Source organism: Corvus kubaryi, unplaced genomic scaffold, assembly GCF_017639235.1.
Source record: "Corvus kubaryi isolate FWS band 111438036 unplaced genomic scaffold, C.kubaryi_AGA036_p1.0 64866, whole genome shotgun sequence".
NCBI classification, from domain to species: domain Eukaryota; kingdom Metazoa; phylum Chordata; class Aves; order Passeriformes; family Corvidae; genus Corvus; species Corvus kubaryi.
Genome location: NW_024581570.1, coordinates 169,986 through 184,609, shown reverse-complemented (window position 1 = coordinate 184,609; position 14,624 = coordinate 169,986). Strand labels below are relative to the sequence as shown.

General features: G+C 52.9%; 1 protein-coding gene across 1 annotated transcript; it reads left to right on the top strand.

The window, feature by feature from the left end:
• The first annotated feature begins 252 nt into the window (after positions 1–252).
• Positions 253–14,402, top strand: LOC121672703 (inactive phospholipid phosphatase 7-like). Its single transcript, XM_042045474.1, has 3 exons — positions 253–452; positions 1,150–1,620; positions 13,565–14,402. The coding sequence occupies exons 2-3, from the start codon at positions 1,170–1,172 to the stop codon at positions 13,927–13,929; spliced, it is 816 nt and encodes a 271-aa protein (XP_041901408.1). The 5' UTR covers positions 253–452; positions 1,150–1,169; the 3' UTR covers positions 13,930–14,402.
• The last annotated feature ends 222 nt before the right edge of the window (positions 14,403–14,624 follow it).

The window sequence follows — 14,624 nt, the reverse complement described above, 5'->3', positions numbered from 1 at the left end:
CAGGAACACGGCACGGACTCTGCACGGACACGGCAGGGACACGGCAGGGACACTGCACGGACACGGCAGGGACGCTGCACGGACACGGCACGGACACGGCACGGACACGGCACGGACACGGCAGGAACACGGCACGGACACTGCACGGACACTGCACGGACACAGCACGGACACGGCAGGGACACTGCACGGACACGGCAGGAACACGGCACGGACACGGCAGGGACACTGCACGGACACGGCACGGACACAGCACGGACACTGTACGGACACGGCAGGGACACTGCACGGACACTGCACGGACACGGCACGGACACAGCACGGACACTGTACGGACACGCGCGGTATCGAGGCCACGGGCAGCGCCGCGGGCAGCAGGACGGGAATTCATTAGCGGCTCCTTCGCGTGTAATCAGGAGGCAGGTGATGCTTCTCCTGCGTCCAGGAACGGGGTGAGTGATGGAAGGCGCTCCAGGGGCGCATCCTGAGCGGGGAGGGAGGGTGGGGTTAGAGGTGCTTGAAAGGTATCCATGGCAGGATGGGAGGGGGTATTTAGGGTGCCCAGGCAGGGGGGCAGAAGTTGCAGGACAGATTAATCAGGAAGATTTGGGGGAGAGCCCCTTGAGGGGAAGCTCCTGAGCAACACCTGGTCTTGGTGCTGCAAAGCCAGGCAGCACAGCCCCCCACGAGGTGCCCTGGGGAGGGGGATGTCATCATCCCCAGCTCTGGCTCTGGTACTGAAATGTGAATTGCAGCACAAAAAGAACTACGTTTCCCAGTTTCCCTTGCAGCCCAGGGGAATAAGCAATTGGAAGATTTAAATAGACCAGGCCAGAAGCAACCAACCTTTGGCACAATGTTTTTCCCTCCTCTTCTTCATATCTATTGGCTGTCCAACCTTTTTCCCTGGCACTGGAGTGGCTGCCAAGCCTGGCATTAATTTTCCTTCCAAGCTTGCTAGGCCCATGAAGTAAACAGCCATGTGCATTCCTTACTCTATATTTAACAGCTGCAGTCTGTGCTGGGGGCAACTGCAACAGAGGGGAACCTTTGTAGCTTCCCAAATTCACAGCTTGTGAGGGTGGGAGTGGGGGAAGCTTTCTGCAGGGAGAAGAGGGATTTCTCTCCTTCCCGGTATTTGCAAAGCAGGTTGCGTTAGAGAGACTGCAATGCCAGCATCCCAGCCACGGTCCAGGGCCAGAGACAGGAACAATGTCCTCAACAGGGCTGAGTTCCTCTCCCTGAATCAGCCCTTGAAGGGGAACCAGGAGAACAGGAGCTCCAGCAGGAAGCAGAGCGGCCAGGCCGGGGCAGCCGGTGCCCAGAACACCAACCCCAAGGAGCGGAGGCAGTCGCAGCAGCTGCCCGAGGAGGATTGCATGCAGCTCAACCCCTCCTTCAAGGGAATCGCCTTCAACTCGCTGCTGGCCATCGATATCTGCATGTCCAAGAGGCTGGGAGTGTGTGCCAACAGAGCCTCCTCCTGGGGAGGTGCCCGCTCCATGATCAACCTCCTGGGGATAACGGGGCACGGGATCCCCTGGATTGCGGGTACGCTCATCTGCCTGGTGAAGAGCAGCACACTGGCAGGCCAAGAGGTCCTCATGAACCTGCTGCTAGGTGAGTGGCAAACCTCCCTCCCTGCCGGGAAAGCCCAGCCCTGGTCACAATGGACAGCAGCACTGGGACTCCTCCTCTGGCTGTTCCCAGCATCAGATGTGGTTGGGAAGCAGGGAGGGACCTTTAGGGTAAATGTTGCACTTATTGGCCCTCTTAGTCCCAGGTACTGTGGGTGGTGGATGTCACAAGAAGTTGTCTAAGAGGGATGGAGTAATGGTGGTAGGTGGGGACACCCATGGAGCAGGGACAGGCCTCTGGTCCTGCATGGGGCAGGGTTGTCCAGTCAGACCAAGGGAGTGTCCGTGGTGGGAGGGTGGATACCAGCAGTGATGTCTTTTATTTAATCTGTGGTCATCTGCCTTGGTGTTTGATAGGTGAGGAAAACATAAAGATATTAGTCTTTGATATCTGGATCAATTCCTGAGGATGTTATTTCCATCCCCTTGCCACCTTCTTGACCAGACCCTGGCTCCACGTGATGGAGTCCTGTCACCTTCCCTGCTGCAGTTCTCTCTCACATCCTCCTTCCCTTGGGTACCCTTCTTGCTGCTGTCCCCATTTCCGTGTGCTAATTTGACCCAGAGGCTGCATAGGCAGGCTGGGATGCCTCTGGCTCTCCTGCTAGTCATTCCTTGCATGGTGGTGGTCAGTGTCCCTGGTTCTGGAGATTGGGATGTGTTGAAGGGTTTGGCTTCTCCATTGTGCAGGGCCCATCCCACCCTGATGTCCCTCTAACTTACCTTAGATCCTGGCCCCAACCTGCCCTGGCCATGTATACCTGAGGACCTTGCTCTTCTTGCTCTTCTGCCTTTGGCACAGGGTCCAGTTAGTCTATTTTTCCTTGTGACTAATTACCCTCTCCTCTGGCTGTGACCCACTCTGGCATTTCACCCTCCCTAAAAACTCAGCAATTCCACTTTTGGTTGGTGGGAGAAATTGAAAACATTGGATTTAGACACTTCCTTCTCAGGGAGCGTTTTGAGGGGCAGGAGGGACACTTTTATTTCACAGGCACCACAGGAAAGGGACATCCTGTCTGCAGGGGCTGACTGTGATGTGATACAGCTCAGCAACGTGGCCTCAGGTTTTGGGTTTTTTTCACAAATTCATCCTTCAGAGAGGGTGAAGACTGAGCTGGACTGGCTTGAAAGGCACAGTGGTAGCTGTTCTCCCCTGTGCCTTTGGAGAAGACTGTCCTCGTGCTGTGGCATCTCATGGCGGGAGGCCGTGGCAGGGAAGAAGCCAGAATAGCACCAGCGTGATGCAGAGCCCGCCAACGTCAGCAGTTCTTCCCGGGGCTCCTCGGTGCGCGGGGTCAGCCCCTCGCTGGGAAGAGAAGATCCATTTAAAAGGGCACGAGGATGAAATAGTAGGTGACTAACAGGGGCCAGCACAGTTTCCAGGTGTCTCTTGACCCAAGAGCCTCTGACAGGGCTGGAGTCTGAACACCGACCTCTTTGACTCCAAAATATTTGAGATCCTTGCAAAGAGCTAATGCCCCTTTTGGCCTAAAAACAAGGAAAGTTTTCTCACCTTTCTGTTGCTGTATGAGGAGGCCAAATGCAAAGGCACCTCGGGGTCATGTTCTAACTTTATTGGGTGGTGGCTGGGAGAGCTCAGCCCTGCATCACTACCCACATCTCCAGGTCTCCTGAGCTCCAACGCGGTGCCCAGGGACAAGTTGGGGGTTCTGGAGTCTTGCATCCTTGCCTAGACACACTACTCCCACCCCTCCTCTCCCCCTGCCAAGAAAGGAAATAGTTAATTGGTGTGAAGGACCAGTTCCATAGGTCTGGCAGCCTCCAAAGAGCTCCACTGCTCCGTCTGAAAAGACAGCACTGACTGGTGGGACTGCCCAAGGTGCCCTCAGCCTCTCTTGTGAGAGCTCCTGCAGCAGGACTTGTGTCACCCCACAGAGCAGATCTCTGCTGTGAGAGTGGCCTTGGGCTGATATTTAAGATTGCAGTCAGGAACTCTGAGTATCTGAGTAGCTGCTGCCATGATACCTGCACTGCTGGTGGAGAAGGAGCCTGGCTGGGAGCCTGGGGCTGGTGGACCTCAACAGGTCCCAGGAAAAGTGGGGTCTTGTATAGACAGGAAGGTCATGGCACCACTGCTGCATCTGGCATCCTTGGTCCCTCTTGCTGCTGCTTTCCTGTGGTTCAAATCCACTGGGATGTGGTGAAAAGCCCTCCTGGACAGGCACAGGTCAAAGGGAAGGGAACCTCCTGGTGCTTCCCTGCTGGAAGAGGGAAGCCGGGAAGTTGGGGTTGTCTGTGGCACCCCTTCCGTACCTCCCCGGGCTCTCCTCCCTTCCCCCTGCTTGCTGAGGGTTTGATACATCAAGCAGAATTTCTGATGCAGTCTCTGGGCAGGGAGCCAGCCCATCATAGAGCACTTGTTTAGGATTTGCAATCAGGCTTCCAAGGCGAGGAGACAGGAGACTGCTGAAATGGGACTGGGAACCTGGCAGAAGCACCACTGCAGATGGAGGAGGAGCTCTTGACGGGGGCTTTGCCAACACATGTGGGAGCATTCCGGGTGAAGGGGTCTGACCCTGGGCTGCTCCATCCATCCCCACTGCAGATGTTGATTAGCAACCCCAAGCAATGTTTTCCCTCCATGTTTATCATCTGTGATGGAATTTATTGATTCCCCTTCTCGCAGTAATCTTTTCCAGCAAATGCCAAACAGCCAGAGAAGCACACACAGCCTGTTACTGAAAAGATGAAAGAAACCAGATATGTGTGCCCACTGTGAAAATCTCTGCCAGGATATGCTTTCAGGAAGACTGTCTCAGCATCACCAGCCCTGGCTGAGCAAAAGTCAGGGAGAAGGTCCACACCCCTTTGGCTAAATTGAGAACATCACAACTCAGGAAATCCTCAGGTTATAAAGTTCATTTTATTTGTCTGCCAGTGTTGGAACTTTTAGGACCATTCAAGCTTTTCTCTGCAATCACAAGGGTTTCATGAAAACTGAGGTGCTTAGAAAGTAATTTGAACCTTGCAATTGGGCTTGCAGGGGGAAAGCAGTTATAAAACTTTCAGTAAAATGCCCAGATCTGCTTCAGAACCAGACATAAACTCCATTAAACCCTGGGGCCAGTGGTACCTCGGTTTCTGATTCTGATCCATCTGGTGAAGATGTGAATCCAAATTTAGTGATTCATTGACTGCAAAGCCAGCAAAGAACATTTGGATCATCGATCTAACCCACGGCAAAATACAGGCTGTAGCACATCCCTTAATTTATTCCTGTTCAATTTGTTAAGGGAAAAAACCCAAACACTCAATCTGATGTCCAGTTACAAGTGAGGGTGAAGTTGTCAGAGCCATTTCTGTATTACTGCAGTGGTAGGGATTCTCACAAGTGCTTTTAGTTGGATTCTTCCCTTCATTGTGTCTCCATACCCTTCTCTCTCCAGCTGAACAGCTCTTTCAGCCAACATCTCTTCCGCCTTTCAGTATTTTGGATAGTGCTCAAGTAATTTCTTCACCTCCTATTTATTAAGCTAAACAGATTGATCTCGTTAAACTGATGGTCTTTGCAGATCCAGGCACCTTCTCACTGCGGTGGGGTTGGAATATGGTCACTGGGGATGGAATATGGTAACCCACCCACAGTGGTCACTCCAGTAAAGTCCATCTTTTGTGTTGTGAGCCAAACCACCACTGTGTTTAGTTATTTTCGGTCCAACTGGGTGCCTTTGCTGTTGGGAGGTATCTGCTTGCACATAGAATTGTATTTGTGCTTGGTTTGAAGTACCAGTAACTGGTTCTGCTGTGCTCATGGCTCTCTGGAATAGGTATCCAGACTAGGAGAAGAGAAAGCCCTTGTCTTCTCTTTGCTTGCAGTCTCAGTGACACTGGTCCCAGTGCCCAGCCATCTCCAGCTGGCTCTGCATCCCGCTTGGAGGGGCAGGATGGCTCTTTGGTGCTGTCACTAAGCATTTATCCCATTAAGTAAAGCAGTGCCTCGGGGCATGGATGTATCATCGAGTAGTGTGTCAGGCTGGGGATGGAATGCCACAGGAGGAGGAAAGGAGGGAGCCCAGGACCGCCTCTCCACTCCTGGATGTCAGCAAGGAGGAAGTTCTTGCTCTGTCCAGCCTTCTTTCTGAGTACTGACATAGCTTCACTCTGACCAGGAACCAAGCCATGATCTTCTGAAGCATAGTCCCCTGCAGACCCCCTAAAAAAGAAGATTGTAAATACATATATATGGTCAGAACTCTGTGGTCCCACCCTGGCAGCTTCCAAGCAAGACCAGAAATTGGTGGATTAGGAAGGAAAGAGAGCAAGAAATGCCTTCACCAAGCCCCTCGAGACCCCACTGACCCTGTTCTGACAGTATGGATGTGCTTCAGGTATTGTCGTGCTTCTCTTTGGAGGCTGTGTGATGAAAACCCTGACAGTACAGCCCGTTGCTGGTAAAGGTCACCAGGCAGATGAAATGCCCAGGCAGTGAGATGAGCTGATCCTGTCGAGCCTCGGGGAAGCCCAGACCCAGCAGAGAGGCCAGGGAGCTGCACGGCAGATGGATCAGTCTGTATGCAGCAGAGTTTGCTCAGCCCAGAGCCCCAGAGATGGTTTGGGGCCAAATGTGTCTGTTTTCTTCCCTTTCATTCTTCCACTGTGAGAGCAGGGATTTTCTGAGCCAGTCAGGGCAGAGGACACTCCGTCAGGGAAGGGGAGAGCAGCTCGGGAGCTGGTGCCCTGCGGAACCATCCCTCCTTGGACAACCTGGCACATGGAGGGGGCTCAGCCGCTGTCCCACTCCCCTCCCTGCCCTGCCAGTGCCCACCGAGGTCTCACTGAGCCAGCAGCACGTCTGCCCAGTGAGGTGGAAACATTTAAATGCCAAATAACCCAACATGAGTGACTCATGGAGGGTGCCAGGCAGCGGGAACAACGCAGATGCCCACTCCCTGTATCCAGCATTTAGACGCAGGTCCTCTTCAGCATTCCTCTTCATCACTCCAGGCTGCTAATCTGCCTCTGTTCTGCCCAGATACAGCAGTTGAAGTCCGTGGCCCTTTGGTGGGTGCCGTGCTCAGCCTTCATCCCTTCACAGCTGATGAGCTCAGGCATCTCTGAACAGCCAGCAATGCCCAGCTCTCCCGGCTTCCCTGCCCCCCTTCCTGCCTGCTTCCTCTACAGGAATGCATCTTGCTCACTGCAGGGCAGGCTGGCGAGCCTGCAGTGTCCCTTTGCATAAAGGACGCTCAGTGACAGGCTGGGATTCCTCTGACTGTGGCTGGAGCAGGCACGGGAGTATTTCCAGGGACCTGCACAATGTCTCCATCAGACCCAGGGTCTGATCAGCCCCTCGGGACCAGGCAGCACCGATTTGCTTAGGTCCTGGCAGGCTGCTGGGGATGCTGCGAGCCCTGCAGGCATCAGTGTGCAGCCCTTGGGGAGCGTGCAGCGAGCTGGAATCCAACCCTCGCAGAGCAAACAGCGAAACGTTCCCGAGCCTGAATGCAGAGCGAAAGAGAAAAGAAGTGCGAGGGTTGTTGAATGGGAAGAGGGGGAATAAACATGGGAAATGAGTCATCCTTATGTCTGTCACTCTGGGAACAACTTCCCATTGCCCCTGCCTGCAGCTCAGAGGGGACAGTAGCTGTTTCACTCAGGCAGAGCTGGAGAAGCTGAGCCGGGCTCTGGCCCGAAGGGAGATCCCAGGAAATGGGTGAGTGTGTTTGCCTCTAACACGCCTTGACAGGAGCAGTGGTTGGGAAGAGGAAGGTGGGGGGATGAGGTGAGTTGTTGGGAAGAGCAGCAGGCAGGGAGAGCCTGTCGGGTCTCCTGCTCCGGGTCAGGATTGGTGGAGGATGGGGTGGGAAAGGGGGGTCAGATGAACTCTCCTTTTTTTCTCCGCTTTGAGGAAACCTCCATGTTTTAACCTGGAGCAGAGAACCAATTCCACCTCTACATGGATGCTGGCAGATGTACCTGATCTGGGTCCACACTGTGAGTGGTGGTTGGAGAGCCTCTGAGCATCACTGAATCAGACTTTTTTTTTTTTTTTTTTTTGCCAGTTTGCCTCTTTGAAAGCAGTAGGGTGTAGATCCAAGCCGAAACAACACTGAGGCCGAGCAAGGAGCCCAGCCTTTGTGGGCTAGGCCATGCTGCTGGTCCTCAGCCCAAGGCACTTTTCTTCCTCCACCTCATCCCATACAGTGCTGTTGGTGCTGGTGCATGTGATTCTGGGCTGTGCTGATGGTACCTGTGCTGCTGCCATGGGGTACGGGGGCATTTCAAGCTGTCAGAGCCCTTCTGGGAGGCAGATGAGCCATCCTGGTACTGCTCAGCTCCTTCTCCCCAGTGGCATAAGTCCTTTTCACTGTGCTCCCCCTCTTGCCTGCATCTCATCCCAGCCTGTGCAGACCGCCAGTGAAGCAGCCACACTCAGTATTTGATGCTGAGTACAAATTTCCCAGCTCCCAGGGCACAGTGTTTCCAAGGGGGGAACTCCAGGCAGCCTGTGTTTGCACTCAGGGCTGCTTCTAATCATCTAGAATATAGGAAATCTATTTTTAGTTGTTGTGGGTTTTAATTTTAATTAATTGCACAATTCTGCTTTCCACCATTTTTTCACCTCCCCATGACCACTTACCCCACACTGCTGCTTGTTCAGCCAAAAAATAACCCCCCCACCAAACGCCACAATGCCTGATTCATTGGCTCTTCAATGTGTCATGCCATCTGTGCTTTTTGTCAGCTCTTACACCCAATAGTGCCACATTTGGGGGACAAAATGAAATGGCGGGGTTCATTTCCAGAGGAGTGGACCTCTTCCAGCTGCCGCTGACTCCACTGGAGAGAGGGTGAAGATTCTTCTTTTATTAATGTCAATGAGATAAGGCTTCAAACAGCTCATTTACCAGGTCAGGGAGCCTAATGCCTGTGGGAGATTTGGGAAGTTCAGAAGGAGTAGGAGGGGGCATATAAGTAAAAAGAAAAATGGGGGGAAATTTACAAGTTCTAACTATGGAGCTAAAGAAACTGTTTCCTGGGAATGGTGGCATTTGTCCAGAGTTCGCTCCTGAGTGAGGGTGGGTAATCTGGGCAATACAGCACCTTCAAAGCCAGTCTTGGCCCTACACGTGGCCTCAGCAGCTGCAGTAGGGAGCACATGCCACCTCCAGCACGGTGGGTTTGAAGCCCAGGCCATGAGTTGTCACCAGCTTGGCTCTGCTCTGTGCACATCTTGTCTGAGGCACATCTGCTCCCACACTGGGAGCCTCCTGAGTTCATGAGATGGGTTCTCTCTTAATTCCTGGGTATTTTCCTCCCTGTTTTCCTCTCCCCATGTGCTCAGCTGCAGTTCTGGAAGGCTGAGTCCAGCTTGTGACTGTTTCTGATCCCGACCTCACAGGCTGGGCTCTGGAGAGCCGCCTTGTCTCATCCAAGCAGCCCCATGTGTGTGAAGTCATGTGGATCTTGGCTGCAGGAGCAGATGAGGCCAAGGGCTTTTTTGGCTTTCTCCTCTTTTCCTCCCCCCCTGCCCCCAACACTGCACCCAGGTTGTTTTTCAGCTGTGGTTTTGATAACTTGTTTATATGTAAACATCCCAGCTGGAATCTGTCCCTGGAGACGCTGCCTGGCTCCAGCCTGGAGCAGACGATGTCCCCAAGAGTGCTCACACCATCCACAGCCTCTTCCAGCCATAAGGGATGGCAGCAGAGGTGGCACCTCGGGGACAGAAAGGACCTTATGGTGGTGGGGGACATCCAACTATTTCAATTTCTCTTAAATACAAACTTTGGAGTTTGGTTTGGTTCTGCTGACGATGGTTCAGGTTTGTCCTTGTGCCCTGCCTGCACAGGGCTCCTCTCTTCTCACCTCTCCGCTCCTAATGGGCTCCTAACATTTGGTGGTAGGAGCAAGGCAGATAATTGTTTTCCTTTCCTTATTAATAGATATTAAATGCCTGCCGAGGGGGCTCACTTTCAGCTCATTTACTGTGCATCCGATGCCAGATGTTGGTTTTTACAATACCAAGGTGATCTCTGATGCTAAAATTGTCACAGGCAAGAAAAGACTTGCTCTTTGTTTTTGTGTTTTAGGGAAGTTTTAGATGTTAATGTAGGATTTGGGGATTGGATGGTTTTGCATTGGAAATCTGAAGGATTCTTTCACTTAACACCAGGTCAACAAGGAAATTCCTGATCTTTTTCAGAAAAATGTGAAAGGAGCAAAAATGGGCAAGAGCTAATCCTTCCTTTGCTTGTATATACACCTCTACCTGGATTTTACATCCAGTGCTGCCTCTGGTTTAAATCCAGTGCTACCTGACTCTGGGGGAACGGCATGATGAAAAAAAATGCTTCAAATTAAAATTTCTTGCTCTTCTCATCTCACCCTCAGTCAGGTGGCACTCTGCCATCTCTGCTGTGCTTGTGACAGCCCCGAGGGTCCCCAGAGAGCAGCCAGTGCAGGCTGGTGCATCAGCTGCAGGCTCCCTTCCACGGGCTCCCCTGGGGCTGTGTTTCTCCGGCCTCCAGTCAGGTCAGCCTGAAGGATTTGCAGGGCTCTGTGTGAGGGACCAGGGAAGGACGGAGCCAAGGTGGCCATGCTGATTTGCAGGTGGCAGGTGCAAGGCTCAGGGGCTTTGGGTTCAACAGCAAGAACAGTCCCCAGTGCAGAGACACCCACCTGCAGATGGAGCACCGAGGGGACCCATGATAAAGTTAACCCCTTATGTGCCTGATGCTGTGCCCACCTGAGGAGGGAGGGTTTGATGTGCATTAAGGGTAGGAAGGAAGTGAGCCGAGGTCCAGGCGGGTATGTAGGTCATGGGATTGCAAGGGAATAGGGCTGGGGATGGGGCTGCTGGGCAACAGCACTGTCTGTATCTGTTCCTGAAGGATGGGCCCTTGGCAGCACCGTCGGCAGCAGTACTGCCTGCTGATTCACCCTGCCAGCGCCGGCGGCAGCAGCAGGAGCAGGAGAGGGAAGGGGAACAGCAGAGACCCAGCACTGGGAGAGGGCCATGGGACCCCCATGCCTCGGGGACCAGGGCAGGGCAGGCTGTTGGGGCTGTTTGATAAAGAAATCTCCATAAAAGGAACAGAAAGTGCAAGGGGAAGTGACAGAAAAAGCACCAGACGGAGGGATCTTTGGTGGTTTTTTCTTTTAACGGCAAATTAACCCCCAGTTTTAATGCTGTCATGCTTTCCAATCTTGAAATGTGGGCAAACGAGGCTTTTTGCTTTCTGTGCATCATTTGATGAAAATCAGAGCTAGCAGTACTGAAGGCCCATTTTATTCATCTTCTGAATGAAAGGATTATTAAAACTGCTCTTTGGCTCGTTCTCCATGCCCTGAACACCTCCATGCACACATGCCTGCATCCCTCGAGTTGCCCTGACATCACCTTTGACCATAAAAAAATATTGCTGGTGCAAAATACTGATGAGCAATGGTGAACACCACACGTTGCTAAAGCATATGGCACTTATGCTCTGATCCATGGGCAGGTTTGGTGGTGAATTTATTGAACACCATGGAGAAGACACTGGGATCTGTTGAGGTGCCCAGACTCCTTCTGGAGCTGTGGCAATGCAATGGGTGCTGACTTCAGCAGGAGCAGCTTGGGCCAGAGTCTTCTCTTGGCAGCGCTGGTGCATAATCTCTCCGATGCTTCTGGGTTCCCAAGAATTTGATGAGTCTGGGTTCCCGAGAGACCATCCCAGAGCTTTGGTTTCACACAGTTCTCATCCAGGGTGAGATGGGACTGGAGGGAAATGCAGCCAATGAGCTCTGAAAATCATCTCCTGAAGCACTTTGTTGGATCAGGGCTGCGGCAGGGTCATTTGGTGGGGTAGCGGGGTGGGCTGGGGGTGATTTAGGAAGCCGAGCCTGAGCAGAGCCATGCGCAGCGGGGCAGCCCTGTAATGGTGAGCCAGGCCTGGGCTGACAGCATTTGACCTTAACAGGGAGCCAGGGTGAGTGGCTGCTCCAGGGCTCCACAGCCTGTGTCTGAAATCCCTCCGTCCCTTTCTCCCCCCTGGCCAGCATGTCAAAAAAGAAATCAGCAAATTGCAGAAACTGCTCTGCTGAGTGCTGGGGTCCTGGTGGGCTGCAGACTTCCCCCTGCTCTCTCCCTGTCTGCCGGTCACATCCAGCAGGATCTGCACAATCCCTGGTTGTCCTTGTCCTCCTAAACCTATCGCTAGTGCTACAGCCCCAGTGCTGTGACCAGCCTCCTTGCCACCTGCAGCCTCAATGCCTTTGTTCAGGTGCCACCCATGAACCTTTCCTCCATGTCAGCCTCCTGCTTCTTGTGTCTAGCCCGGATTCCTGCTACTGTCCATGCCAGGGAGGAGCTGGTATTCAGATCTTTTCCTCTGCTCCATCTGCCTTCCACAGCTCTGAGACCCCAGGGCATGACCTGTTGGGCAGAAGGTCCAGGGAGGTCCTGCTGTCCCATTTCCCAAGCAAGATGGCCTGCAGATGAGGGAGAAGAGCAGTCTCCTGTAAGGAGAGGGTTTGGCCAGGATAAGTACCAGCCCCTTCCCAAAGCAGTGCCGGGGGCTGGGGGTGGCACACAGGGAAGGTGGGTGAGCAAAGCTGCCGTGACAGTTCCTCACTTCCCAGCTTCTGCCAGGTGCTGAGCAGGCAGGAGGAGCTGCCTCCCATGTGCCGTCTCATTTCCCATCCCCACCACCACCGCACTCCCATCCATCCTCCTGAAACCTTGTCATCTCTCAAGGAATGGTCTCTACCAGGGCCTGGGAACCAAACAACTGGCCCCTGGCATTCCTGCCGAGGGAGCAGGCTGTGCTTGTGATGACAGATATGTTCTTGTCATTGCTGCGGGGAGCTGAAATCAGCACTCTGACTAATTAGGAGGGGTGGGGAAAAGCAGATGGGGGATTAAAGAGAAATAAAATTGATGCTAGGAAATAGGAATGACAGTACCTGTCGGCTGGGACGAAGCAGGTGGGCTGAAGAGAAGGATGATGTAGACAAGTGCTGATGGGTTTCACTCCTGAAGCTGTTAGGGAAGAAAGGTGGTTTGGTGGAGAGAGCTGCAGCTGCAGGGATGGTGCCTGTGCCATCACAAGCCTGGGTGTGCTGTGGCTGGGAGGTGTCTTACCCTCAATGCATTTGCACAGGGAAGGGGGTGTGTGGGGTGACTTGCAGGGAGAAAGTCACAGGGAGCAAGAGGTGAGCAGAAACAAGAAATGACTCGTGAGTGTTTGATGCATTGGCAGAGGAAGAAGGATGGGTGCGGGATATCTAGGAGGATGTCGCCCACCCTCCAACACACTGTGGTGCTGTTTTTAACACAGAAGCCCTTTTTTCGTTATTGCGTGGCTTTCCCCTTGGCTCACTGGTCCTAATGCTCTTTTCTCAGTGAAATCTGTCAGCGTAGTGCGATCCCCTGGCTGCTCTGGGCAGGAGGAGGTGGTGGGCTTGGGAGAAGACAAGGGACAAGAGGAGAAAGTGCTGTGGGACACCTTTCCTCCAGCAGGCTGCTCACTGCAGCCTGGTCACCCTGGCACAGAGCCCCAGGCAGGGACCTTGCTGCACGAAGTTTCTAAAGCACAGGGTGGAGGCAGCAACAGAACACCCAGAGTGGTGGTTTGAGGGCCAAAAGAGTTTCAATTTTAGCTTTGCCAGTTGCTCTCTTCCTCCCCAGGTGGATCGCTCGCCTCTGCCGTTTGGGGTTCTCCTCTGTCAGATGGTGACAGTGGTATTTGCCTCCTCTGTGGGTGAACTGGGAGGGTTAATCAACAGTTGGATGGTGACCTGAGGATGGAGAAGTTGTGTGCAGCTGCACCGTGGACTGCAGCTGCACTGCGTCTGGCCAGAACCGAACCCAAATTTTTATTTAAACACGATGACAAACCATTAATGTTCTGCCTTGAAAATTTCCCTCAGCTCTGCTTCTGTCTCTCACCGTTCCCTCTCTGTCTCCCTTTTTGCAGCCCTGCTGCTGGACATCATGATTGTGGCAGGTTTGCAGAAGCTGGCCAAGCGGAAGGGTCCGTACGACATCAACCCTGGCTTGTTGGACTACCTGACCATGGACACCTACGCCTTTCCCGCCGGGCACGCCAGCCGGGTGGCCATGCTCTCCAAGTTCTTCCTCAACCACCTGGTCCTGGCCATCCCTCTCCGCATCCTGCTGGTCCTCTGGGCCCTCTGCGTGGGCTTTTCCCGCGTCATGATCGGACGGCACCACATCACAGATGTTCTGTCTGGCTTTGTTTTCGGCTACTTGCAGTTCAGGCTGATGGAGTTGATATGGATGTCTTCCAACACATGTCAGATGTTGATATCCATCTGGTGAACATGGAGGACTTGGAAACTAGAAGATACTTTGAGAGTCCCCCTCCCAGTATTTTCTACGTGTTGTCTGTTGGAAGCAGTTGTAACTTCCATGAGTAGTGGTGTTTTTTAATGTTGCTTCCCCACCTTTAAAAAAAAGTTTCTTGTAATGGATTGGGTTTTAGCAATCAAGGGCCATACCTGTGTTATGGCCGCATTCTCAAGCTGTGTTTGGACAGCAGCCTAATTAAGCTTTACAGGTGAGAGAAATGAGCTCCATGTCTGCCTTCTTTAGGTGGTTCACATTGGCACCTTGATATGTCCTCAGGATGGGCAGTGCCTGAGAGCTTCCTGAGAACACATTTGTTAACTTTTTAGAGGATAAATGATTTTGGCCACAGTGCTTTTTTTCTTTTTGTAAGCCCAGCAGTTGTGTCTTGTACAGAGTCAGGACACTGCTGGCACTTTACAGATAATAAATAATCATAAAAATCCTGCCCTGTTTGGTTCTTATCATGAGGGAAGGGAGAAAACAAACCCAGTGTGGCTTTGAGATATACATTCAGCATGGAGCAGGTCCTGCAGTCTTGCTGCCCAAGGGGATGCAAACTTTTGCTTTGGATGGGGTGGGCCTAGATGGTGCTCAGGACACTGAAGGAAAATCTGTTCTGTGAGGGTGTGTGAGGAGTTTTTGGTCTGGTAGGGAACACACGATGT

Coding starts and splice junctions, on each gene's coding strand:
- LOC121672703 (XM_042045474.1), top strand. CDS start 1,170: ATGCCAGCATCCCAGCCACGGTCCAGGGCCAGAGACAGGAACAATGTC. Junction 1,621..13,564: donor CCTCATGAACCTGCTGCTAG/GTGAGTGGCAAA, acceptor CCCTTTTTGCAG/CCCTGCTGCTGGACATCATG.